The 27967-nt window shown below is 37.8% G+C and overlaps 2 protein-coding genes and 1 pseudogene across 2 annotated transcripts; 2 read left to right on the plus strand and 1 right to left on the minus strand.

The window, feature by feature from the left end:
* The first annotated feature begins 52 nt into the window (after positions 1-52).
* LOC140234751 (coiled-coil domain-containing protein 169-like) lies at positions 53-9984 on the plus strand. Its single transcript, XM_072314790.1, has 7 exons — positions 53-244; positions 1567-1649; positions 2644-2798; positions 3531-3629; positions 4811-4864; positions 6946-7061; positions 7468-9984. Exons 1-7 carry the CDS (start codon positions 156-158, stop codon positions 7559-7561), a joined length of 690 nt encoding a protein of 229 aa, XP_072170891.1. The 5' UTR covers positions 53-155; the 3' UTR covers positions 7562-9984.
* Positions 9985-11537: 1553 nt separating this feature from the next.
* On the minus strand, positions 11538-14727 carry LOC140234679 (uncharacterized). The gene is made up of 3 exons (XM_072314714.1): positions 14556-14727; positions 13332-13472; positions 11538-12821 (listed from the first exon to the last, which is right to left on the minus strand). The coding sequence occupies exons 1-3, from the start codon at positions 14686-14688 to the stop codon at positions 12769-12771; spliced, it is 327 nt and encodes a 108-aa protein (XP_072170815.1). The 5' UTR covers positions 14689-14727; the 3' UTR covers positions 11538-12768.
* Positions 14728-17541: 2814 nt separating this feature from the next.
* LOC140235044 (L-aminoadipate-semialdehyde dehydrogenase-phosphopantetheinyl transferase-like) lies at positions 17542-27840 on the plus strand (annotated as a pseudogene).
* Positions 27841-27967: the final 127 nt, after the last annotated feature.

A 27967-nucleotide genomic window follows, 5' to 3' on the forward strand; every position in this document is an offset into this window, starting at 1 on the left:
GACTTTTGCAACACGGCAATTGGAGTGATGACGTCACTATCGTCAAGCGAAGCCTAAACCTTGGCAACGATTTTCTTCGAGTTAATTTGATGTGCTTTGTGCCGAGATAGGAGAACTGCTTTTCACCGTGCCGTCGATGTTTCCAACAAGTTACAATGGCTAATAAGAGGGGGAGAGATGCCTCTGATGATAATCGAGAGATCGAGAGAATTCGGGCGGAAATTGAGCAAGAAAAGCAGATGAGGTATCACAATAACGTAGTCGTGGAAGTAAAGTATAGTCCCACTCCCCTTGATCTGTGTGGTGTTTAGCATTGGCTCACGTCCTCACGCCTTTACTTTGCTCGGCTCGAGGTTGGCTATATTAATAGTATTGATAGACCCTTAAATTAAACAATATGCTCTCCATCAACAGTAACCTCGTGGCGCTGTCACCAGTTATCCAGATTTACATGTAGACATTCTATAAATATGCCTGATTCTGTACTTTATGATTGATGGTTATGCATTATAAATTAGAATTCTATATCTGTGATGACCATGATGGAATGGACCATGGCATGGCCATGGGCATGATTGGGCGGCTTGCAATTTGCAGTGGTGAATACAACTGTAACACATTAGTTAGCAAGAGTAAACTTCCGTTTTTTTGTTCAAACCTGTATGTAGTGTTAGTTGTGTTATAACGAAGTCCTCGGGACCGGCAGTTTTCTTTTGTTATATCAAACTTTCGTTATAATCGAACAAATAACAATAAAAAATACATTCATAGTCTACAGAGTGGATAATGTTGTGGCCTATATTATGTTTATTTCGTTGTAACCAGAATTTCATTATGATATAGGCCCTAACAGTGTTCATTATAATATAACGGGAGTGCACTGTAGTAGGTCTAGGCCTACTAGATTCTACTCATCGACCACCTATTTTTAGAATGATCAATCAACTTTGCACAATATTGGCTTTCTTGTTTATAAAATCAAAAGTGGAACAGGGCGCAATACCCTGGATTATTCAAACAGAACACAAATCAAGAAAAATGAGGAGGGTACAGTTAAACATAAGGAAATGGGAGGAAAAGGAAATGAAGAAAATCCCCATTAGTAATGCACATGCATGTAATTATTGTTGTTTAACAAACACATCTTTTCCATTCACTGGAATGACGTGCTTTGTATCAATGGAAAACAAGAGGTCGGTTTAAATGACGAGCTTGCACTGGCACGCAGTGAGAAATGTCACTTGCATTTGGTGCTGAGAATTCCACTTGTAGACCTATAATATGAGTCAACAATCTGGGCCTGTGATATGAATCTGCGTATTTTCTGCCACGTAGTGAAAGTGAAATTAAAGAGAAACTGAAAAATATATTCAAAGATAACATGAAATTTGATAAAAAAACAGTCGATGAGTAGTAGGTCCCACCATACTAATAGTGATATTTGTGTATTTGGATTGATGGTACTCTCATCATCACAGACACAGTGACGATAGTGTGCATCAAGTAACACTAGAGCCTACTCCTCATTAAACTTATAACTTACCCTTTATATTCTTGCTTCCACAGCGTAATGCTTGATCAATCAATGCTTGAGTTGACAAACACACTCATGGAGCTGGAGAGAAGATATGATGGTGTCATGGATGAAGGTAAACATTCTGTGACATATTTGACATTGTTTGTATTTTTACATGGTCATGTGCATTAGCCATTATGTATGACATGTTATATTATGATTTCTACTTCAATAAGCTAATAAGTGTAGGCCTATATGTACCTCCACCAAGGAAGGAGGTTATACAATGTATGTGATTATTGGTGTTGGTTTGTCTGCTTGCAAAATAAATAAAAACTTGTGAATGGATTTGAATGAAAATTGCACGAAAGTTGATATGATATTGATAATAACACAATGAAGAGATGATTAAATTTTGGTAGTGATCCAGGAGTTTTTCTAGATTTGTGACAGATTTTTTTATCTTTTGGCGTATAAGGTCAATGAACTTGAGAGTTCAAGCTGCACTTACTGAAGGTTTACATATATGCGCACTAAAGCGCATGCTCTGCTTAGGCAATGCACTGTGCAGCTTGAAGCTGATGACGCAAACAATAAGCTTCTATATTGGGAAATTGCATGCATGTTTGGGTGTAAATGAGTTGCTGGCTTGGTAGAGATCTGCACTCTCAAAGTGCTTTTCTAGTTTGCATAGTATTTGCCATAAGTGAAATGTTACAGTACTGGCAGCCATGAGCCGCCTATCACTTTATCTGGAACAGTTTAGATTTTTGTTATGTCATGTTTTTCACTCCTCTGGCTCTGCTTGAGTTTTCTCGCAGACTATTGCTTGGCATATTTGTCTGCAAAGGTAGATGAATTTGACTCGCTTATTCAACAGTGATTAAATCAATTTTACTCTCTCAGGATTGGTAGTATGAGGCAATATCTCAGTCATGTATGCAAGAGGATTATTTTGTGTTGCCTGTTTACTGCCACATTAGACATTTGAGTGACAAGGGTATAATTTTTTTTTTTATCAGTCTGACACTTTCATCACATTAATTTCATGAAAACAAAGCTCTCCTTTGACTATATCTTAGAATCATGTTTGTCTCTATCATGTTCTGGTGTTCCTTGGATCCAAGGTAATGAGTGGAAGACAAGGTTTGAGACTCAGGAAGAACTCAACGCTCTCCTTGAGAAACAGATTCTCGTCCTCAAGGAACGTCTGGACAAGTCCAAAGAAGATGCCAAAGATGGTTTTGATGCACAACTCAAATCTTATGATGAGCTGTCTGAGGTACACATTTGTAGGTCTCACACAAAATGCTTGGTATTCTGCCAATGAAGAAATGGTACATTCATAGCAAGTTGTCAGCTGAAGAAATTTTCATTTGTAAAGACAGGAGGCATGTCGTTGTTGGAGTTGAGTTAGCAATTTATACGTTTATGCTGATATTCACATAAACATGAGTTGATATATGATGAAAGTTTGATAGAATGTTAAGATGTGCATCACATGGAAAAGAGTTGAAGATAATAACGAGTTCAAGTTAGATTCATCATGCCAATAGTATTTGCTTAGATCATGCATTGTCTGTTATCACTTCAAGCCTGACTGTCAATAGTTTAAATATGAAGAACTTTTGCAATTAACTTCTTATACATAATAATTGAAATGTACATGTTCAAATGTTGTTGCTAATAAAAACTTCAAACTTCAAACTTCAAACTTCAAACATACATACATGTACTGTGCTCTGGTCAGATGATATGACTGAGATACTATCATCTGGTGTACAGGAATATTCTGAATTATTTCAGTGCTATTAACACATATATATTGTGCTGTACATGTTCAAATGTTGTTGCTAATAAAAACTTCAAACTTCAAACTTCAAACATACATACATGTACTGTGCTCTGGTCAGATGATATGACTGAGATACTATCATCTGGTGTAGAGGAATATTCTGAATTATTTCAGTGCTATTAACACATATATATTGTGCTATTTTTTGTTTGTTTTCAGTCAAGTTTAAGGAGGCTGGTTCGAGAACTTGAGAGAGAGAAGAATAGCTTACACAGTCAGTTGAGGGATTATGATTGGAGACTGGACCAGGAGTCTAAGGTTAGCTGCATTACAGAAATCATGAATTTGCATATTTTCCCTTAATTCTCCCTGTTTTTTTTTTTTTTTCTTTCTTTATCTTTTTTGTGTTGAAGTTGTAGGTTATATTTTGATTTGCTTTGGGATGGAAATGAGTGGTTTCATTATAATTTTTCTTTATTTTCTTACTGATGAATGAAACAATCTCCCTCAAATATATCTTTCGACCTAAATATTTATCACTGCTGCATGCTTGTTGCATTCTGTTTTTTTTTTTTTTTCTTTCTTTATCTTTTTTTTTGTGTTGAAGTTGTCGGTTATATCTTGATTTGCTTTGGGATGGAAATGAGTGGTTTCATTTCAGTTTATTGTTATTTTTTTTTTTTTTTTTACTTACGAAAGAAACAATCTCCCTCAAATATATCTTTCGACCTGAATATTTATTATTGCTGTATGCTTGTTGCATTCTGTAGTGCTTACCCATGATTCTAACCATACAAGATATTGTCAGGGATTCACCATATTTCAAACCTGTTTCCAATTCTGTCAAAGGACGAGAGATGAGTCAGATCATGCACTGAGACCTAATGCATTTGATTTGCAAGTGCAAGTTATCAAAGAAATCAACAAAAGGGAGATTAATGAATCTATATAATCCATGCATGATCTTTCTTTCTGTGAATGTAAATGTTAGTGCAAGCATGTACACGTTACTGCAGTTCTATTTTTAATAAAGTAGCTGTTTATGTTCATAAAAAAAGTTCTTTTTTTTCCTTTCATTTCCAATGTAAAATGGTTGTAATCTGGGCTTATGTTCATTCATAATCCTCTCTTTTGCTAACAATGCTGTCCTTTTCAGTCACAAATCTAGAAGACAGATGCCGACCTGAAATCGACATTATTTTGCAAACAATTATTATTTCCATTTTTATGAGCTTTTCAAAGGAATTGCCATTGTTATGAATCGATACCTGGATATATAAACAAAAAAAAGAAACTCTAAAAATATACATATGTAAGTATGGCATGTGGTATAACAGTGTATACTGTCTGCATTGTCAGAACAAATTGTCATGTATGATGTGACCTGTTCTCCAATGGTTACAAATACTGTAACCAAGATATAATATCAATGTTTAATATTTGTGCTTGCTGTTACAAAGGTACTATCTCTTTCATTGTTTCATCATGGTCTCATACAGGCATTTCACAAGGCGCATGAAGCAAGAAAGAACTACCTTACAGAATTGAGAAATGTAAGACACTTTACGTTATTCTGTTATAAAAGTATATACTGAGCTTTCATAGAGCTGTATGATAAAGGTATATTAATGTGATATGTAATTTGTTTCTGGTAATGAATCCAAATGCAATGTAGCTGCAACATTGAAACTTGTGTTTCATTGAAAAAGTGTTTCAGCCCCACAGGTATAGCCTGTGTATATCTGCAACTGTACTAATACACTAGTAGCTAGCAAAGAGTAGGTGTTTAGATTTTGTGTCGAAATACTTGCAGAGGAAAACAGTTCCAATCATCAGTGATCAACTTTGACCACAGCTGTGGTCCTTTGATGTCATTGTTAGATGATTGCATTCATTTTACTTTAAATGGCATATGTGTTTTTACAGAGAGAGCTACAGACCATTGTAGTGTCATATGTGCACAAAGAATGTCCTCCATAATTACTTTGACTTCCAGTTGTCTAAATCAATGAATGGATGGAATGCAATGCAAAGCTTTCTCTCTGATTTACCATGTATATATAGTTATGCTTGAAGGTCAAACTAGAGTCATGAAAATTGTTGAAATTAAAGTGAATTTGCTCACATCCTGTGCAGAATGTGCCATGATACAGATACATGTTTGCCAACCTTCATGATTGATGCAAGGGATGGCAACAGTAATTTTCAAGCGTTAGCAGTGGTGGACCCCCTTTTAATTTTGTTCACAAAAATTGCATGGCGGAGCTGTTTTTTAAAAATATTATTATTTTGTTTTTTTATTTTTTGCTTGTCAGCTGATTAAACCTGGAAGTGGCACCAGAAATATTTCTAGCGTACGGAATTTCTGGATCCGCCCCTTGGTTTAAGCAAAATATCAAAGTAGTTATTATCTCCATGGCAATGCATAGATCAGCATGGTCCACTGTCTGTGTCGCCGTTTACCTTGTATAGCTCCACATGCTTTGCGGCAATGTGTTCTGTGTCCACACCACTGCAAAATGGCCTTGTTCCATGAAATTTATAAAAGAGTTCAAGGATGCAAGTCGATACACAAACAACATGGAGACTAGAAGTTCAAGAGGGAAGAATGTCAAGAGGATCAGAGATTAATATATATTCATTTCGGTTATGCAACATCATTGCTTTGAAATATTGACCGTAGGATTAATGCTGTACGTGTGTGTGTGTGTGTGTGTGTGTGTATGTGTGTGTTTTGCTATTGCTGCTACATCCATTAACCCTAATCAGGCTGGGCTTTTTTGGCTATGCTATATCTGGGGGGGGGGGGGGGGGATTCCGCCCCCCCTTCAGATCTCGCCTATGGAACGCGCGATTGCGCCGAAAATCGGCACACGCGACGCCCGCGACGTATTCTATCAAAGTGTATGGTTGCTTTCTCCGAAAAATTTTTCTTATATTTTATATTAATTAATTATTGTAATTTATGCATAAAATCAGTTTTGGGCTCTAAATCACTTATTAATGCTCCAATTAAGATAATTTCTTTTTAAAAATGTTTCTTGTATCATTCTTCTGAGACATAGGATAAAAAAAAAATCTGTATCGAAATTAATTTCTTATGTATTTTATTGTTTTTTGAATTTCTTATGTATTTCTCTGTTTTTTTACCTTTTGTTTTTGTTTTTTTTTGGCCAAAATTTGTCACAGATATTTTTCGAAGCATTATTATGGTAAAATAGATTAATTTCGGCCATTCTAAGTGAAGATATGAATTTTTATGTGAATTAATTGAAAAAACACAATTTTCATTGGATTTGTACACAAAATCACGTTTTGGAGCAATTTTGGGGTTGACAAATTTTTTTCGAACAGGCGTCGCGTCAAAACGGTACGCGCGGGCGCAACAATTTGGGTCTCAAAAGTTGCGCGATACTTGAAAGAAAAAAGTCATGAAACATCGCGGCGGGAGCTTATCGCGTTGCGAAGATATTGCGCGAAACGTCGAGGGGGGGCGGATTCCGCCCCCCCCCCCCCCAGCCTGATTAGGGTTAAGCCTAAAACCACAGCTGATCCTTCCCTATTTATACTCCTGGGAATGGTCAACTGCTTAATAATTTGTATGGTTCAATGATTAAATTCCTTCCCATTATAGGCAAGAGTTCAGGAGGAGGAGTACAGACAGACTCAGAGGGGGCTGAAAGGCAGTAATTTTAGTACACCAAGGGACAGCAAGAACAGTACCCCAGGAAGCAGGGAGCCTGGAAGAAAGTGAGAAGATATCATTTACCTCATACAGTGCACTCCCGTTATAACAAACATGGTTATAACAAATTATTTCTTTTTTGTCAACAAAGGAGAAATTCAGGCCCAAAAAGTTATAATCTATGTAATATTCATATTTGTAATTTATTTCAGTGTTCAGCTATAACAAAATTTCAGTATAATGAAAGAAAACTGCTGATCATGAGGACTTCATAATAACAGATTTACAGATGCTTCAAAGTTTATCCACAAGTTGTTTGATGACTTGTTTGGGTTTACTTGCTGATGTTTGAATGTAGGTAATAAGACCTGTCCCTTGTATATGCTTGACTTTGTTTGTATGTTAATTGGTAACCTGATAATATGCAGCATTTCATAAAATTTCTGTTTTGCTGCTTTTTTCTTCATTCAGTGTACCGGACAACCAGAGAGTTATAGACCCCCGCAGGGGACCCATTAGAAAGACAGCCGCAGTGAAGAAGCTACCCAAGTTGGACACGCCGTAGTGTGAAATCATGATTCCGTGATGAAGTCGGCCATGTGCAGTAGGATGATTGGAGTGAGAAACAAACCGGATTCCACCGTGCACAAGAGCCTGCTTAGTTTGCCCATGAGTGGCTGACAATGACTACCTTCAGCTTCTTCAATAGCTAATATCATGAAGTGACAATAGAGCAGTCATGTAGTCTTGTGATTTGCGAAATGTAACTTGCACTGCAAGCTTGGACAAAGCATTACATGTAAAGTATGATAGTTCTCAGAAGGGCTATTCTTTCACCATTTGGACTTTGCTTGCAATATACTGTACTGAAAGGGTCTACCAAGAAACTTGTCTGGCCGATGCGATTTTACCAGGATAATGATTTGTTTTGGAGTATTTTCAGATCGAAAGTCTAAAATAATTGAAGTCAGTTTACCCGACATTTATTCCTCAATCACTCTCACCATTCAGAAGTGGGTAGGTACATAGTACGTCGCTTGATGATCTATCATTCTGCTGTTCTATAACAGTCGCATTTCCCAACAAGCAGTATGCAATTCACTCTCGCACAGAAGAGTGATGGATGCCGCTATGGCTCAATTTATATTCGATTATGAAATATTACATAGCAACCATGATCAGATATATTCTCTGATTGCCATGCTGTCACCATACTTTTTTTAGGCCAATATTTCGCATTTTGGTTTTGACCTAGTAGATATTGTGTCATCAAAGAGTTATTTCATACATTTCTTATGCATATGTGTACATTTTAGGGCAAAAATCAACAGTCTCTGCAGGCACACAAGAACTTTGGTTCACCTTTAACTTTGACTTGCAGCAAAGCCAAGTGGTCTTGTCTTTTACAGTCATTATGCTGAAATAGCACAAGCTGTATTTAGTCCCTTGACTCTGAACCATTATCATTCACATTTATGGGCTTATTCATCTGTCTTGTTGCTTGTACTTGTACGATGTAAATGAGTGGGCATGAAGACTGAAATTTGGAACAAAGTGGCTCATTGGAGTGTAACTAAAAGTAGATATTTTTGTGTTAAAATATTATGTCATATATTTATTTGGAAGAAAGTAAAGCCCATGCAAAGTTTAGATGTTTTTCAGTGGTGTAAGATAAAACCATCTTCCATCCTTGTGCCTTTTCTCCGAGACCAAACAAAAACAAATACAAAAAAAAATCAGATCACAAGTTTTGCAAAACCTTTGATGTTCGAGTACACCTGAGAGCGAAAAATTTTCTCATCTTTTACACTTGAAGTTCAAGAATAAAATAGCTAATGGTAATAACAGAGAAAAATTGAGGGTTTTTTTTTTAGCAATCAAAATGACTGCGCTGGTATAGATAGATATTCTTGGGATTATCCTGGAACATGCAATGTACTTTTCAAGCTTTATTTTCATGTTGTAGATCACTAAGAGTAGATAGAGTAAAATATCTCTGGACCAACTAGTGAGCTTATATGCTAAAATACAAGGAGTATGGCACTTCAACACCTTTGTGGTCACCAAGCACGAGACATGCTGTAGATAATATTCACTGGACTGTCCATGGCAATAGTCCAACAACACAAATACTTTGGATGCCATTTTTTTCCCATTGTCCGAACTTCCATGCAATAGAATAACACTAATCATCTCCACTTTGCTGAAGCATAAACCTCGCAGACTTGGGGTGGGGAAACCAATGAGAACCCCAATCACTAGATAGTATTGGACTGTACAACTCCCTCATTGCACTTTCCTTCTATTCCTTAAATCTTACAGAAATTATGTGTGAATGTGACTGTGTAAGTTCAAATTATTTGTTGTGTTTATAATTACTATCATTTTTTTAATGCAATTCTTCAAATTTGCATCCCATTGAATGTGCATGTAGCAGTTGACATGCAAGAAATAACTTGCATCAACATCGAGGTCAGATTATCTGCAGTGAAACTTTCATTTTCTATCTTTCAGTTGTCTCAAGAAAGGAAAGAGTCACCTTTGTAACATAGTGGTGATGCTTTGATTGAATCAATAATATGAAAGACACTGCCTGACCTATCGCTTTAAGCATCAATAGGACTATCAATTTAAGGCCCCTTTGGTGATTTGCATTTCAGGGCTGCTTTAATTTGTACACGTACCATGTTCATATATGTGTCATGGCACAAAGGTTTGTACACATTCCAACACACATTCTACAACTCGTGAAGAGAAGCCCATCCCATTAATTAAGTGTAGAGTTAATGCAAGTGAAGTGCAATAGACATTTTAAATTTCAAATTATAAATGTAGATATATATGTAGTTGTGCCAAGGGCAATTATTAAACATCTTTTACCCTCATCAAAAGTGAATGTGTTAACCTTATTGTGTGAGCTGTGTCAAAATTGTCTCAGGAGAGCCAACTGCGCATGGGGTGAACATTCTCTCCCAATACTGTACTTCACTAACAGCCAGACTACAGCAAGTTGTGTATAGACATTTAAAGTGATGGTATAGTTTTGGTTGAGATGGGGATTCAGTTCAATTCATTTTGAATGATAATTATATGAAATATTAATGCATACTATTTAGGAGGAATTAGAAGTTTGGACCCAACTTTTATTAGGAGCTCTTTGTTTACTTTGATTTTTGTATATCTTAGCCATTTCAAAACTGATTTTCATCCAATAAGCTTAATTTTTCTTAGCATTGTATGCTTTTAAGTTTTCATATACATGTAAAAATAAGATTCAAACATACCAAATGAATGTATTGAAGATTATTAGAAACCACTTAATAAGTGGTTTCTAATTATCTCTCAAAAAGTTATAAACCTGAATCTTCATCTCAATCAAACCTGTATCATCCCTTTAAAGGGAAATTTCACACCAGCAAAAAGTTAGTCTGATAAGAAAGAGTACAATTTTTTAAACGGGTTAAAATCACATTAAAATTCAAAAAGCTATGAAATTGTAAAGTTTTGCTTATTTTCACTAAAGAGCTCTTGAACAGTCAATACAAATATGCAAATGCCAGGATTGGTTATCACCATCACAATTTGCTACATATTTTGTACATGTCTTGAAATTTCCATTTCTTTTTCATGCAATTGCGCTTCAGTCTCCAACTCTTATATATTTGACTGCTCGTTATTTCACATTTCTTCAGCCAGGAACGTTGTTTTGCATTTTTATAGCAGAATGATTTAATTTGTGTCCCTTTCTCTTGTACTGTATGTGATCAGTGGAAAATTGTGTGGTGACTCATTTACATATTATTCACATCAAAATGTTCCAAGGACTGTTTTGTGAAAATTTGTGAAATCCCAAAATTTCACAAGTTCCCTAATTCTTATCTGATCTTGATAATATTTTCACTGTCATGTTTGGAAGAAAGACCTGAAACTTGTTGAATTTATCAAATTTGCACAAAATCAAGGTAGAAAAAATTACAAAATTGCAGTATAAGAGAGCAACATTTACCTTGGTCTTTTATAATGTGCTGCCAATTGAAGGATCTCTAATAAATTTAGTGATTTACAGATTTTTATTTCAATATAAACAATGGTACATTATCAAAATATTGCTGAAATAAAAGAGAATTTATGCTGCCTATTTAAATAATACAAATAATGAGCAACACCAAACCACATGTAAATGTGATTCCTGGAAAATGGATCGGTTAAACTCAAAATCATCTGTTTGGTTCCATAATATTTGACGGACACCTGGTTGACTGCATCCTGAAGAAGAACACCTATTGTACACCGTGACACATATCAAAAACGACAAAACCACACACACACACATACTTGCGTTGGCCACCAGACACGAACATATTTGTGCCAACTGTTGACACAATTTTTTAAAGCTCTTTTTTTTCTTTCATGTTCTCTGATTTTGAACAACCTCTCAAAAATTCCACACCCATGGCCTTGCATCTACAGAACACTCTTCTGCAATAATAATCACTTCAATATATCAAAAAGGACAAAATTTATGTGGACAATAAACACAATTCAATAGGTTGTACAGTGTTTGCACATGAAATATAGGTTTAATGCACCCTCCTTGACCACAGAGCTGCACAATTCATTTAAAAGTCATCTCTACATGGCACACTGATGACTAAAACATTTCCATGAGACAAGCATACATTGAGGTTAGTCTTATTCACTTTGAATGCATGAGAACTATACATTCAAAGCTACTCTTGCTCTAATTCACAGCTGTTCTTTGCAGGAACCAATTTTGGGAACATACCACTGGTCAAATTGATTCCTAACAACAGATCTTTTTACTATTCTATTCCACTGTTTCTTTCTAAAGGATAGTCCCTGCCAAATGAACGCTCAATTCATTGCAATTACAGTACTTGCATTTCTATTTGGTGAATGACATGTTTTGACTGCATGTCCTCGACACACTTTGGCAAGTGACATTGGAAACCTCTGCAAAGGAAGAGTTAAGTAGAGCAAACTAGTAAAGTTATTCATTTCACTTTATACTTTTATATGATGCACTAACTGACATTATTACATTCCAAAGGACAAGCAGTCAGTGCAATATGCGGGGTGTGAGAGTACTTGCAGAAAAAACAAAATCTGAAAATTATGAAGAAAAAAAAAGACTGAAGTGCATCTAACAGAACATTTCAATGCATTCAAATTGCTGAAAAGTCTGAAAAGTGGGTTTTGGGCAGAGTAAAAAGGTCTGAAATGAGATTAAACTCGGAACTCTCATATTCCTGAATATGGCTAATGATTTGAGTACGTAATAATGTTTGGGTCATGTCCTCAATACTGCCAATTGTTTGAGAATAATGGGTGCAGTAAAGAATATTGCAGGACTGCTAGCAGTATCAAGCTCCTACGTACACCAACTGTAACTTAATGCAGGCATGGAACAAATTTACATAAAAGTGCAAATCCCTATCATAGACTATCTTGTCGGGTCAAAGTTTCAAACCAGAAAAAGGCTTGGCTGGAAATACAATATGGAGGTATGCTTCAACATTAGTGTGCATGGAAGATCTGAAGACAAACTCTTCTCGATTGTAAATAACAGTTTGCTTGCAGATTCCAACAAACGGGTGTCCCGTTCCATGACTTTTACTCTGTAACCCTTTACATATCACTCTCAAAATCATTTCATATCTGATACTATTTACACATCAACATCTGTGCATAACATTATGCACGGATTTGCATGCAGAGTAGATTTCTGCAGGTGATTGGCATGGTTGATTCTCAGCGGACAGGAAGCCATAGTCGTGTTATTTCCGCCAGCTTCTTGGGCTCTCCTGCAAAATACAAAGACATGTATTACTGTGAGCTTAAAAATTTGAAAGTCACTCATGATGTACATTTGTACAAACACATAGGGAAAAAAATTGTTAGTGTTGAGGTTGAGTGGTTGAGGTGAGGTGTTGTTCACTTCAAGACATAAACAGGAAAGAAATGTTTGTGTTCATTTACAATCTACCACTTTAATAATGATATGTTCAGGTAACGTTGAACTCAGTACGGTATATTTCTGATTAAGATACTCTTGCCACTGATTCATCATAGCACCTGAATTCTCTCACATTCACCACTCTGTGTTTCCAGCATGTCCCAAAACTTGTAAACATTGCAATGTTAAACATAACATTGCAATATTGAGTGGTAATGTGCTGGAGGAGAAACAGTGGATTAAGAATGAGTTCTTTTTGTGGTTTCTAAATTCTAGAATTTGAAGCTTGTGGACCTTGTCACATGTGTATGGACAGGAAAAACATGGTTTCTTGTCTTTCAAAGAGATGGATATATACCTTTCTTGAAGTCATCTGGATTCCTCTTAATGTACTCCTGTATGTAGAATTCCTTCTCTGCCACCCTCCTGCTCTCTAACTTTGCAATGTAGTAACCGAGGACTCCTCCGACCAGGGATGCAATGATGTGCCTATGCCCACCTGAAGTTGATATAAAGTCATACAAAGATATGGTTTACACATACAGTGTAATTCAGCTTCTAATCAGGCACACAATGACACACAAGTGGAATAACACTTATTAATATGGGACTACAGTCAATGTTTTGGTTGCAAGAGTCATGATTTGTTACGAAATCAGATATTTTTGTAATCCTTTTTTTTTGTGTGTGTGTCCATTACATGTACACCTGTCTGTAGTAGGCCCTAGTAAAACTAATGACTTGAAGGATATATGTGCGCTGTGCACAGGTTCAAGTGGATCAGTTGTTATACTATGGGCGGGTTTAACTGCGATTGACCGAATCAAGAAAAATCATCAATTTGGACAGGAAGAGACTTTTGGAGGAACCAAATTTTGCATGACACGAGTTGTCACCAGTTGAACTACTGTACATCTTTACGTATCCAAATCTAAAATAAATAAAATGTACAATTTTCTGTCTGTCCGGTAACCAGGGTGCAAGGTGCTGTAACAAGTATTTAACATGGCACATGTGTTGGGGTCGCTGGTCCCTGCTGGTGCGGTTACGGATATTTGTCCGGAGGAGTCTTTTTAATCATATTTTCACTTTTTTAACAGTTACAGCTCTCCTTCCGTGAAGCCTGAACCCCCCCCCCCCCCCCCCCCCCCCCCCGGACCAGGCCCCAGGGTAGAGAACCCCCTGAGTAAACTCAGTACTTAACGTAGTCTCTGCAGAACACGAACCCGAAGACAAGATACAGACCGATCTTTTGCTTGGTCAATGCACGAATACACTTTGTGTTCGGGCTGGTCGCAGTTAGAATGACCCCAGCCCAGGCGCAGGTCACGGCCCCAGGGTAGAGAAGCAATCTTCTTAGCCTGACTTAGGAGTTCAATCTAAATTACTAGCTTAAGTCACTCTAGGGCCTACATCATCATGACAGACAACCGCACAGCACAGCGCCCCGGGGTTTCCATACACAATTTCTCACACATCGGACTGTTGAGTTGTCTACAAATACAAAGCAAAGGTTATGTTGAAGCAACGCTTCATAAACGAAGCTCATACATCTAGGAAAAAACATAAGAGTATAAATTACCTGATACTAACGGAACTTTCATAAGTCCATTATATACAAGCGACGATGCAAGTCCATAACCAGTGCACATAAAAGTGTATTTGTTGAAAATTCGGACTTGTCCGGCGATTCGTTCCTCTCCACTGGAAGCCATGTTGAACCCATAGAAATCTAGATCGGCGGCGCGCGGTGATATGAGTCAACGCGGATCTCATGCAAACACACACGCCGTGTACCACGCGACTGGAGCTAGCTAGCTAGCTGGTATGATAATCGTCGGGCGGACCCACAGTCAGTCGCTCGCCCCGCACGTTCCGGGGAACTCTCAGGTGAACAACCGCTCCGGACTGCATCGTTGAGTAAGCGACCTACCCTTAGTTTCTTATTGTTGCATATTTTTCATCCACTTATGATTTACTATTAGCTGTGTAATGGTGCCCTTCTGACCGAGGTATAAACGTGATTCCATGCGATCAAACATGAAGCTATATTAACCCTTGCAAACACTAACTGTTTGTCACTGTTTATATAGCCATGCCAGGAATAATCAACATGTACCATTTGCTGTTCAAATCCATTTACATGTACGTATATTATTGTTTGTCATAAAACATATCGAAGTGAGAGTCGATCAGTATAAAAAAATGTGGAGAGTCTTCATTCTCCACCAGAGAATGATGTGTGAGGTAAACTTGATAGTATATCCACTCTATACGTTGCCAGACTAACTGCGACCAGCCCAAACACTTTTCTTTTTTTGTATTTTACAAAAACTAGAGCTAGAGCTTACAAATAGCTTACCCATACTGCTCCTGGTGGTAATGATACTGGTATAAAGATTCATGGTCATGCAAAGCACAGAGTATGAAATCGAGTGGAGGGTTTGTGAATAAGGGAGGCTTGATCAACCAAGAACCAAGAATACATAAGATGATCGATCCTAGCCGAACAAAGACAAAGTGAATGCCAATACATACAAGAGCAATGCTGTTAATCATCTGGAAAAACATTACTTGGCAAGTCAAATAGGAAGGCACATGATGTAGCATGGTCATGGGTTACACTAACCGCACCACTCACCAGCGGCCCCAACTAGATACGGCATTTACTTCCATCAGTTTCCTGCTGTTAGCATCTCAAGCAGCTACAGAGCATGCATGTTAGAGTGTGTACATGCAAACCTCAATTATGTGCTGCTTGAACTCCCAATTTCATTGAACCTATTTGCCAAAAGATGAAAATCAGCAAAAAAAAAAAAAAAATGCATTGATAAATTCCTGGATCACTACCAAAATTTAATCATCTGTTCCCTGTGTCATTATCAACTTTTACTTTAAGTTTCATTCAAATTCATTCACAACTATCTTTCTGAGTTATTTTGCAAACAGGCAAGCAAGCAAACTAATATCAACAAAAACATTATAACCTTCTTGGTGGAAGTAATTTCACAACCCAGCATTGCTAGCAACACTGCCAAATTACCATTATTTTGGTTACATCTTTTGTGTCATTATGCATTTAAAAGGTTTTTTTTTTTTTCATTTCATTTCATTTATTTATTTCTATTTCAAATAAAAAAAATACAACAAATTCAATGCATAATATAATACACTTAATCATTTCTTTCTTACAATCTGAAATTACGCCTTTGTTTAATTAAAGTTGATGTGAAATGTGAAATAAACAGAGAACTTGAAAAAAAAAAAAAGGCTCAGAGGCCTTGTGGGGAAAAAGTCCTCTAGACAACATAATGTAGGTGCAATTATCAACAAATTACATTAATACATATGTGCAATAATACAGAACACACATCATATTGCAAACTATTAGAGGAAGTGGTGAATGGATCAGTATTTAAGCAGGAGAAAATTTTTGAGAGACTGTTTAAATAGTCATCTGTTAAGCCTTAATCCACCCCAGGAGCGGATCCAGGAAATCCGTAAAGGGGAGGTGCCTTAACAAAATTTAATGGAAAGCAAACGCCCTCCCCCCCCCCCCCCCTTGGCTAATTTTTTCTTTTTATTTCTTTTGCTTTAACAAAAAATAAAGAAGGGGTGTGCAACCCCCTCTGGGTCCACCACTGCACCCCGTGGTGAAAAATAGGTTTGACACCAAGTAACACACGTTACACTCATGTTGACTCATGGGAAAATAGGTATTTGATGCACTCTTCAACATTTTCTGTGAGATTTTATGATATTCGTTGCAGAGCATCATGCATTTGCAGGGAATCAAATCTGAAAATGATATCACATGTTCTCATTAGAATTAAATGCACAAACTGGCTTCTTTCTGTATACATTTTGTGTCTAAAAATAAATCACTTTTTACAAAATACCATACAGTGATGAAGTCATTAACATTTGACAAAATTTATCTATGCTCACCCTTCCATGTTACAGGTAAAATGAACAATTTTTGTAAAAAAAAAAAATACCATCAGCTGAATGTGAAACTATGGAATATGCCTTTAATCTTCTATGTCAGAATCTCTCCAGTACAGTAAAGAATATAAACACCATATATATACCTGGTATTGTTCAGTGTCCTGTTATGGTGCAGTGTGTGGTGTTGTTGTTGCTGTTGTTTTTTTTACATGCCGCAGTTGCGACATAAAATGTGTACAAAAATATTCCCTGGACTAAATATCCATTTGATGTCACCAGGTTGATATACCTCTATTGTATGGCAAACAGCATGTACCAGTATGTTACTCTACCTGCTTTATAGTCTTGTAGAGTAGCTGGTACCTTCTCTCTCTCCAAACCAGTATGTGTGATCATTTCGAGTGCAGAGTGAAAAATATATCTAGATCTATGCAGATATGTACATCATTATACTTTTCTTTGAGACCACCACTTTCCAAAAACAAACCTAGACAAAGTATTTGACCAAAGACCTATTTTTTCTCCCCACCCCCTTAATTATGTCATCATGTGTATTGTTCTTGGGAGAGGCACTCCTTTGGGGAATCCCTTATTTCATTTCCTACCCTATCTCAGGAAATCATCCACTTCCTGCAGCTTGGTTTTGATTGGATGACCTGACTGGATGAATGTGCTGGTAGCCAGCCATGCACCAAAGCTTCCAGTCTTGCTTCAGACACTCAGTGGTGCCAGACTGTTACAGAGGACAGTCAAGACTAAGGGACACAAGGTAAGCTGATTTTTTTTTTCTTTCTTTCTTCAATGACACCTTGACTTTTCATATTTCATTAAAAGATATGTATATAGGTCTATATTATATTAGACTATATGCACATTAGAGATTTTCCCCTCAGTATGATGAGTTCCATTGTTATGGTAGCAAGAGTCCGAAATCAAGGGGAAAGGAGACATAGTGAGGTGAACCATTTCCTTAAAAGACATATTGAGCTGGAATGATACAAAGCACATGTGTGTGCATTGGTAGTATACCACTGTTGCTCGGGTGACAAGACTCTGTATCTTAAATTTTGGTGAAAATGGCTTTTTTTGGATTTATGGTCAGATAATCAGATAATCAGTCCTGTCCAAATCCTAGCTGTCTTAACCCCCAAAATGAAGCCACCATGGCATGTCAAAGGAAAGGCTATCCCATTTGATATAGTGCTTTGGCTGACATTTTATATATATATATATATATATATACAGCTCTCCTGAACATTTGACATTTTGTAGATTTGTTGCCCCAGCGACGACATGAATGGCATCAGTTAAAAACTATTGTGAGTCGGAAGAAAGAGATACAGTGGGGTAAACAATTTGCATTCTGAAATCGCCACAGTGAAGACAAAGAGCACATGTGAATGTGCATTGCTGGTTCTCTACTGTGTAAGTCAGATTATTAGAATGGTGACATATTAAAGTTGACGTCAACATGAGAGCTTGGGAAATGTAAACTGTGGTCCTTTATGTTTGAGGTATATCATACAAAATACATGTATATCTTCTTCTTTTTTTTTAGTCTGTCATTAATGCATCCTTTTAGAGTCCATATTGATTAGGCCCTGGTTCATGTTTCACAGATACGACATCATGAAGCACAGGATTTCTCTTATCCAGGCACAGAGTGTATTATATTGTGAACTGTTTGTGTGTACATACAGTAAACTTTTATATTAATAGCATGTATTGACCTAAAGAGTACCTGGTAAAACTGATAGAGTAGTTGGCAGTGGAGCGCAACAATGCAAAATGTTTTCCATTCTGAAACAGCTAATTTTGTGATATCATGTCTGCCTTGTTCTTTGCCCGTAAGCTGAAGACCATGACGAGTATCAGATGGGCTTTCAAGTGCGGCTCCTGGAAGCCTGATCAATCGGAATGGCTCCTGGCCTCGTCCAGCATCCAGCCGGAGGAGAAGAAGAGGATTGGTCAGTTTGTCTTCACCAAGGACGCCAAGTCAGCGATGGTTTGTTTTCCAGTCCAGTCTCTCCTTACAGGAATCAAGAAGAGAATTGTTGATTAGTGAGGATGGGAAAGCCACATTAAGGCAATTGCTGAGGGACATAAAATCTCATGGGGAACTTTGCAAGTGGTCTTAAGGGAGTCTATTGAAATCTGAGTAGGTGTTCATCACCTACTTTCTTGAACAGTCTGCACAAAGCAGGCCGTCATTGATTGAGAATGGCAAAGGTGACCTTATTGCATGAATTGTATGAAAATTGTGACCTAGTCTGGCAAAAAAAAAAAAAAAAAATGATTGTTGTTTTTTTTAGCCGTTGTTGTTTTATTCACGAGGCTGTCCGTTAAAAGTGTGCTAATGAGCACCTCTGACATAGTACATGGTAACCATTAACCCGTTGATGACAATTCACAAGTATACTAGTACTCGGGCAGGGGTCTATGATAAATGCGTGTTTGTAGCAAAATTAGCTCGTCCTCAACGGGTTAACTACGTGTATGTGACAGCCGTATGTCCCACTGCTTGATATGACTTCATATCAGTACCTCTGGTGCAGTGAGACTCGAAATTTTCACATGTCTACTCTGTATCAACTAAATGAGCCTTAGGGACTCTGTCCATGTCTTTCCTGGAAATTTGCTGAAGGTGTCGAAATGATATGGCAATTATTCAAAACATTTAACTCACATTCTGCTGCCATTTCAAAGAATAATCAACTTACTTTCATGTTTACATTGAGAAGTAAATGGTGGTGCATGTATAGCTCAGAACCCCTCCCCTCACCCGAAAAAAATAAAACAAAAATCTTGTCATACAGGAAATATGACGTGGGAAGCTAGGACTAGGATAATCACTTGTCAGTCTCCCTTTGATAAACATTATCCCCATCAGACCACATGTCGGAATCTTATCGCCTTTCAGAGTCTAACATAAACTCGACGATCTCACTTGCCATTGTGAGTTTTTGTGATGCCAGGTCAAATACAAGAGTCTTTCTACCATTTTACCCCATTCAGCAGGACGGCCTCTTGGCACGGAAGGCCATCCACGAGACCTTGAGCATCCGTGGGCAGACATTAAACTGGCCAGGACGGAGAGGGGAAAGCCCTATCTGGTGAACACGGACTCCATCGACCGAGCCGAATACCCCAGCTTCAATTTCAACACGTCCCACCATGGGGACTATGCTGTCCTGGCGACAGAACCTGAGCTACCTTGCGGCGTGGATGTCATGAAAGTTGTCAGGCCAATGAGATGTGCTCTCTTCTTTTCTTACCTAAAGCATTTGTTCTTTTAAAAGCCTCAGCACCAATAAAAACTTCATTCATGTTGAAGCTTTCTGAATAACATGGACACCACAAATCTTTGCAGTGTCCTGGAAGTGTGTTAGTTTTAATTCAGAATATATGATAACATTTGCCACAGTCTTTTGTAATCATCACTTGAAACATAAAGGCACATCATGTGAGTGGAACTTCCACTAATGATATGATCCACGTCACCTATCAGATATGTTCTGTGCTAGGAGTATAGATTTCATTTTTTTTTTTTTTGTAAATGTGACCAATAAGGAAATATTTGAAATCGTGAAAGCAATGCACCATGGAATCAATTGCATAATGATAGAGCTTTCCAAAAACTGGACATGAGATAAGAGATCTGTAAAATTTCAAGAGTTCACTCAATTTCACCAAATTGTCATGTCTGTCACTACAGCATATACAGACAAAAAAGGTGATGATGTAATTTTCTCACAAAGACAAAATAGCATTTTAACCCATTGAGGATGGACTGATTTTGCTATAACACGCATTTCTCATAGACACCTGCCTGAGCATTCTCAGGACTCATCTTCAATGGGCTAAATTGACTCCAAATGACTGGGCAATAAGGATAAAGTGCTTTGCCTATGGACACTTTTGCTACCACTGTAGACTGGAAGAAGGGAGGGAGGGACCTCGGGATTGAAGAGTCCGTTGAGTTAGTTGTCCACTGAATCACAGCAGCTCCTGTCGAACTGATTCAGATCGTTTAAATATGTCGTTGCTTATATCAACTTTAGTGCCTCTGTATTCAAGACTATTGCCTTGTTACCTTTAAAGGGGAATCATCGAATGAAACCCAAATAAACATATGGATTGAGTGAATGCAGCAATATCATTAGAAACACATAAGAGAAAGTTTGAGGAAAATCAATAATCCTTTCAGAGGTTATGAATTTTATAGTTTTGGTGCTACCAACGCTGGATGAGAAGACTACTACAGTTCATGACATCGCATATGGGAAAAAAAAAAAGTGAATGGTCATCTCTTGTCAAGCATGCAAGCGCTTGTTTAGTATGCTTGCTAAAGTGAGGCAAACTCTTTGTTACAAGTACGCGCAACGACATGATTACTGCGTCTATCGCCAGTGATCAAGGGTGCTACCAGTAAAATTGATGCATGGCTCTCGACCAACAAGATTACAGGATTCTCTTTACCTGTGACGTTCTATAATGTTATTCTTCCCAGATCAAAGCATGGAGGATTTCTTCAGGATAGAAGAGACAGTTTACTCCATACGAGTGGCAGACTATCATGGCAGCAGACACACCATACCAACGCTTCACAGGTTCTACCGACATTGGGTAAGTCTAATATTTTTGTTGGTTTTGAGTTTTCTTCTTAAAAAAAGGGGAAACTTGTCTGTATGGTACACGTAATTTCCTTCCTTCTTGAAAACAGATGAATTGGAGGAGTGCTTATTTGTGCTTGTGTCAGCCGTGATTGTAGTCTACTGTAAAAGTGGAAATTTTCGCGGTGTTGAAATTTTTGCGCATTTCGCGCAACTAGAACCTAGCACGAAAATTAAAAGCATGCAAATATTTTTGCGTGCCGTATGTTCCAGTAGTTGAGGTTTTGACTCCGCGGAATTAAAAACACATGAAACTCTTCTTGCCTGGCTGAGCGCTAAAAATTAGTCGCGCGAAAATATCCACTTTTACAGTACACGTCTATGTATAGCTACTTTTAATAATAAGATGGATCTTTACTCATGTATTCTATGTTGGAGACACAGTAACGTATTCATTCATGCAAAGTCAAAAGTTTTTGTTTTGTCTTCCTTTAGTATGAAAGCCAAAACATAGTTCTGGTATGCCTGCAAAAATTGTCAAATTTCGTTTCCAAATGTACATATATGCCTAAGAAATGTGTGGAATAACACTGTAATAACAAGGTATTTGTTGGGTAATGACAAAACTGCAAAATATTAACCAAAAAGTTTGATGGAGTCGCAATCTCAGAACTTATTGATTGGGGTCAGGCTAACTTGGACTGGGGGAACAACTCGGATGTCGGCTAACTCATACAAGCATGTTTTACAAATATTGTGGATGTTTGCGAATATAAACCATTATTGTGCGCAATTCATACGCAAGTCTTCCTAAATGCCAGTGGGACCAGGCCGTAACATTCATAAATTATATATTTATTATTTTTTAAATCTTGCTACTTTATTAGGTGATACGCTTTTAGCGTATCACCTATTGTGATTGTCAAAATCTGTCTTTTTTCTTATTCTTCTTTCTTTCTGGCCTATTTGTGAGTCAATATCTCAAGAATGACATTACGGAGTAACATGACATTTTCAGTCAACATGTCTCATGACAATATCTAGCCACAATAGGTTTTCATGACAGTAACGTATCTATGACGTCATCTAGGCGCCATTTTGTGATTTTCGGACCATGTTACATGATCGATCATAACTTCATAACTAAAGGTCCTTTCTGTATCAGTTTTGTGGACATAAAGTTCAGGTCACGCTCTATCTTTCTTTCTCTGATGCTAATTACCTAGGACGTCATCTAGGAGCGTAAGCGCGCGTCAAACATTTAAAAGGCTCAAAACAACTTTCCAATGGGAAATCTCGAAGTTTCAGACAATTTTAAGCGTTTCAAACAATTTTGCGCGTGCGCGTCCGTCCGCGCATTTTCGCGCGCACAGCGCGTCAGTAACATGAAAATGCACATTTTTTGACTGATCTGGATTCCTGATACTTTGAGTAACAATATCCATTGATTTCTGATCGATTTTGACAAATAACAAAGCAATGCACTGGCGTCAAAGTTGAAATTTCGCGTGCGCATCTATGTGCAAATATAGTGAAAAAACATGTCTTTGTTTATTTCGCCATAGCTCTTTAAAACGTCAGGTGACCCTATGTTTTTATTGCATATTACAAAAGCATATGAATTGAAAATAACATTTCAAGTATCATTATTTCCATAATTACAATATGACGTCATCATATCGTCATCTGAAATCAAAAAAGTGGAATTAATTTTTTTAAGGTACTGTTTCTGACATTCATTTGCTCGTATCTCTGTTGTTTAAGCTCAATATTATCCCAAAATCAGATATGTTGTACTTTGAACATTTGCCTTTTAAGTCCATGTCATGCTTTTGATATTTGATGACGTCATCATACCTTAAATTGTGATTAAAGGTAAAGACGCAAAATCGGACAAGTTTACGTGTATTGTCTATGGGAGGTGATTTTTTTTAAAAGCATCATTGACTTAACAACGTTTAAGCACCTTTATCTCAGCTGATTTTGCTTCATTTCCTCTGAAACTTTAATATGTTGTAGCTGAGACAATCAGCTGCAGTAATCATGCATTATATTCTTTGAAATCTCCTCATCGGATTGACAATTTTGCAGTTTAAAACTGAAAATGAAAATGGAATGTGGACAAAACGATTCCCCATTATCTTTCACATACATAAGTTTACGTTCCCCATATTTTCTCGTCGAGACGTATGGCCGAGTGGTTAAAGGCGCCGTCTCAGAGACGTGAGATTGCGGGTTCGAACCCCACAAGATCACGAAACATTTTTTTTTATTTTACTTCAATTTTGTATTACATATTCGTCCATGTAGAAATCACGTTCGTATATAAACGCACCTATACACACACAGAGACACACACACACGCCATATCCCTCTTTTTTGTGTGTTGGAGACCACATTGCTTCGACTGCAGCAACATTTTGCAGGTTGACTTTGTCAAACCGATCATAGTATGTAATGACGACGACTGAGGTGTTGTACTTTGAACAATTGTCTTTCAAGACGATGTCATTGTTTTGTAATTTGATGACGTCATTACACTGAAAATTGTGATTAAAAGGCAAGGTATCAAAACCAGCCGATTATAGGTTTTATGTCTGCGGGACGTATTTTTCCCAAGTTGCCAGAAATGGCATAGTGACCTCAGTCGTACAGGGCCGCTTCTCCGTCTCGCAATGCAATAGATGTTCACCAGGCCACGTTAGTTGAGTGGGCATTGACTTTCCCCCTGTTATATCTATACATTGGTTTTTTTTTTTTTGTCTTACCATTTCCGTGGATGACCCGTGGCCGAGTGGTTACAGAAACGGTTTCGCATGCACGCTCAATATAACTTCAAGGTGCCTATATCACATTCTTTTCTTTGTCGATCACAGATGACCGTCATCTGATGACCACAAGCGTATCACCTAACTCGTCCTCAATGTGACGAGTTTTTCATGTCTCGTCTTTTCTTTTTGTTTCAAAATCTTCAGTTCCATATTGTTTACTTTGTGAGGGGGATGTTTCATATGAAAAACCTGTATATTCTTGATTCTTTTATATTGTTCCCAGAGGATTTTTTAAGAGAGACACCTTTACCCTGAGTCAGATTTCTCTCACAGTAAATTTCATTTGTAGATCTCCTTGAATTCTTTTTCTACAGTTTCAAAACCCTTCCTTCAAAGTCCCGCTCTCTGTCTATCTCTCTCTCTCTACTCTCTCATTTTCTGTTCTGTGACTCTCCTTCATTTCCTTGCTTGTCTCACATATATTTTCCTCTCTTTCCTATGTAGATAGTCTTTGAGTTGATTAGAGGGTTTTCTTGCTTCTTCCCCCCCCCCCCCCTTGGTCTGTAGAATTATACATGTATGAGTGCAATTTTTCTTTCTTAATGGTCCCACCCACTTTCCATGGTGTTCTCTGGTAGTCAAGTTATTTTCATCATCATCACTTCTATTATACAGTATAATATATTTCTCTCTATGTCTGTCTATATTTCTCTATGTCTCTCCCTATTTCACTCTGTCTCTCTTGTCCCATCCAGCGTTGTTAACCCGTTGAAGATAGTCCTGAGTATACTTAGGCAAGTGTCTATAGGAAACATACATTTTAGCATTATAGCAATATCAGCTCGTGTCAGTGGGTTAACGATGCATCATATTTACCCCCCAGTGCCTGAAGGAGAGCTACATCAAGGCCCTCGGAATCGGTCTCGGCTTCGACCTCCAGAGGGCCGAGTTCCGGCTCGGCACCCTCGAGCTGTCGCCCACGTCCGTTGCCATGGATACGGAGCTGTACCTGCGTGATAGGCTGGATAAGAAGTGGGTGTTCCCAGGAAACCATGGTGGACGAGGAGCATTATGTGGCAGTGGCATTGCAGGTTAGTGCTAGCGGGGGGGATGGGGGGATGGGGGGCTTTTCCAGGGGAAGAAATGTCATCAGGCAAGGCGGCAACTACACCGTACTGTATTTTTCGTCGTCAAGATCTTGTCATACTTCCTTGTTCCTGTTGTTATCTTAGGTGGACTTTAACATGCACATTGTTCTATCTTGTAATCTATCCCCAAGGCACATTGACAAATTTCATGTTAACAGATGAGGTCAACAGATTGAAGTCTCCACTCTCTTGCTTTCCCCCACAGGGGAATATGATGTTTGTGTGATGTTGTATGCCAAACGAGGCACAAATAGTTATTGTGAAAATTACCAGTTTGTAAAAAGTAACGATAAGACTGATTTAGATGACAGATTATTTCTCTAACCATGAACAAAAACAAATACCATAAATGATACAAATTGTTGAGGCAGTATGCCATGCAGCACTTCTAATGTCATGATGAGCAAATTTCACATTTTGTCGTCCTATTTTGTGCAGTGCATAAAGGATTATTTTTGCTTGTCCATCTCTATGTTTGCATTGTACAAAAAATTAACTGATCGTATCTGTTGACACATGTCTCATAACTTCATCAGACTTGATGCAGATATGGTGTAAAAAGAAAACTGGTAATGTCTGAGATTAAATCATGAGAGTTTAAGGAGTACAAGCGTAGGCCACAGTTGTATTTCTAAAACATCACAGTCTGTGTAATAGAATAGCTCATAAAGTGTTTGCCCTGATTGGTCATTATTCAGATAGGTATGTCAGTCAGACATTGTGATATCGAGACCAGAATGGTGTAAATGACTATGCACTGTCTGGAGTCATTTTTGTGTAATTTACCTTTTTCGGTTTAGTAGTGTGCGTGTTTCGCTGCAAAGCTCATCAGAAAACTTACATAGCAATCAAGGCTAAGGTCACTAGATTTGACTTTCATTGACCCCATTGTGGTGCCCGTATAATGTATATTAAAAAAAATAAAACATTGCGAGCCCAGCGCACAGTCTATTCATCTCATCAGCTCGCTTGACTGCTTTTGCTCCTGGCAAATTACCGAGCTGTCCTGTGTAGACAGGTAAAAAGAATCTCATATAGGGGCATTGAAGGTTCTTTGAGAATTGTGGAAGGAATGGGTAAATCAGTAGAATCCTCAGTGGGGAAAATGTGCTTTAATAGTCTTTATAGAATTGGACTCGAGCAGTATCAAGTGAATACAGAGCAACAATAAAAGGAAGCACAAGGAGAAATATCTAACTTATTGAATTGAAAAAGAAAATAAAAAGACGATATCACGCAAATTTCATTATGCATTTGGGACCAGATAGTTACACATGGCTGGTTTGTGTAGGATGGAATTGGACCAGACTATAATTACAGTGTACCATTGTAGTTGATGAAAAATTTCTGTATTTCTGCATTCTGTATCTATTTCCCATCCCAGCTGGGACCAGACTACCAGAAGCCGACTTGCCCATCTTTCACAGTCCTGCAGCCGGAGGAGCTCCTCGCCACGGCAACCGCAATGCATCCGGAGGACCTCGCTTACTGGGAGGATTTTGCATCCAAGCAAGAGGCTCCGCATTTACCGCACAGGAAACCCCTGGAAAGAGATTGAAGGGTGTCTGCGGTCGTGGGCAGACTCAACTGTGAGAAACATGCTCTTTTGACATTTTCAGGGAACATGATAGCTCAGAAATGCAGTTTCTTCATCCCCCCCCCCCCCTCCGTCAAGTGTAGTTCATATAAAGTGCAATATTGATTTTTGTAGCAGGATCTCTGCATATGTAACCCATGTAGACCAAGCACATTCATAATATTTGTCAACAAACATTTATTTCATCATGACTCACTTCCTCACCCAACAACTTGTTTTCAAAAATATTATATCTTTATTCCTCCAAGATCTTGTGGAATCCATGTTGTCTCATAATGAGAGGTTACAGTACTAAATTACTCTTTTTCTTTTGTCCTGTCTGTTGTAAGTTTTTACAGTCCCTATGGTTAACCCTTCCTGTGCCAGAGACTTTGGACAGTGTGCACAATGTTGTGGGTTTTTTCTGCATTAATCTGTGCTCAAAAGCACACAAAGGGTTAGTGAAAACATACTACCTCAGAGAGTGATGAGGTACTGCTTTAATGCTGATGAGAGAAAAACCACAAAGTTGTCTCAGTTTTGTTGGTGTTGTTGCTGAGCATGTGAGAGCAAGGTGAAAATGCAGCTCACATGGATCTGCCTTCTTGAAGAGCATTAGGAGCTTCAAGCTCTCTTTGTTTCCCTGCAAGAAATTGGGTATCAACATATTTGCATACATGCCAACTAGTAAGATTTTATCAGATTCAGTAAGATTTTTTACGTTAAAAATAGCAAAATCAGATTTTCTGTCAGAGGAATCAGATTTTTAAAAAAATATTTAGATATACCTTTCATGTGTATTTTCTGAAGATTTGACCGAAAGTAAGATTTTAACTTCAGTTTGCATATAAAATAAGATTTTTTGCAATCCACGAGTAAGATATTTCATCTTGAAATGTTGGCAGGTATGTATTTGCAGGAAGCAATGAAGAAAGAAA

The sequence above is a fragment of the Diadema setosum genome, chromosome 11 (assembly GCF_964275005.1).
Source record: "Diadema setosum chromosome 11, eeDiaSeto1, whole genome shotgun sequence".
In the NCBI taxonomy this organism is placed as follows: Eukaryota; Metazoa; Echinodermata; class Echinoidea; order Diadematoida; family Diadematidae; genus Diadema; species Diadema setosum.

Bases quoted from the DNA above. Each gene is read 5' to 3' on its own strand.
- LOC140234751 (XM_072314790.1), top strand. From the start codon at position 156: ATGGCTAATAAGAGGGGGAGAGATGCCTCTGATGATAATCGAGAGATC. The intron at 245-1,566 runs GTATCACAATAA...TTGCTTCCACAG, and splicing joins GAGCAAGAAAAGCAGATGAG to CGTAATGCTTGATCAATCAA. The intron at 2,799-3,530 runs GTACACATTTGT...GTTTGTTTTCAG, and splicing joins CTTATGATGAGCTGTCTGAG to TCAAGTTTAAGGAGGCTGGT.
- LOC140234679 (XM_072314714.1), bottom strand. From the start codon at position 14,688: ATGGCTTCCAGTGGAGAGGAACGAATCGCCGGACAAGTCCGAATTTTC. The intron at 13,473-14,555 runs GTAATTTATACT...TATCAACTTCAG, and splicing joins GAAAGTTCCGTTAGTATCAG to GTGGGCATAGGCACATCATT. The intron at 12,822-13,331 runs GTATATATCCAT...TGTATTTTGCAG, and splicing joins TCCAGATGACTTCAAGAAAG to GAGAGCCCAAGAAGCTGGCG.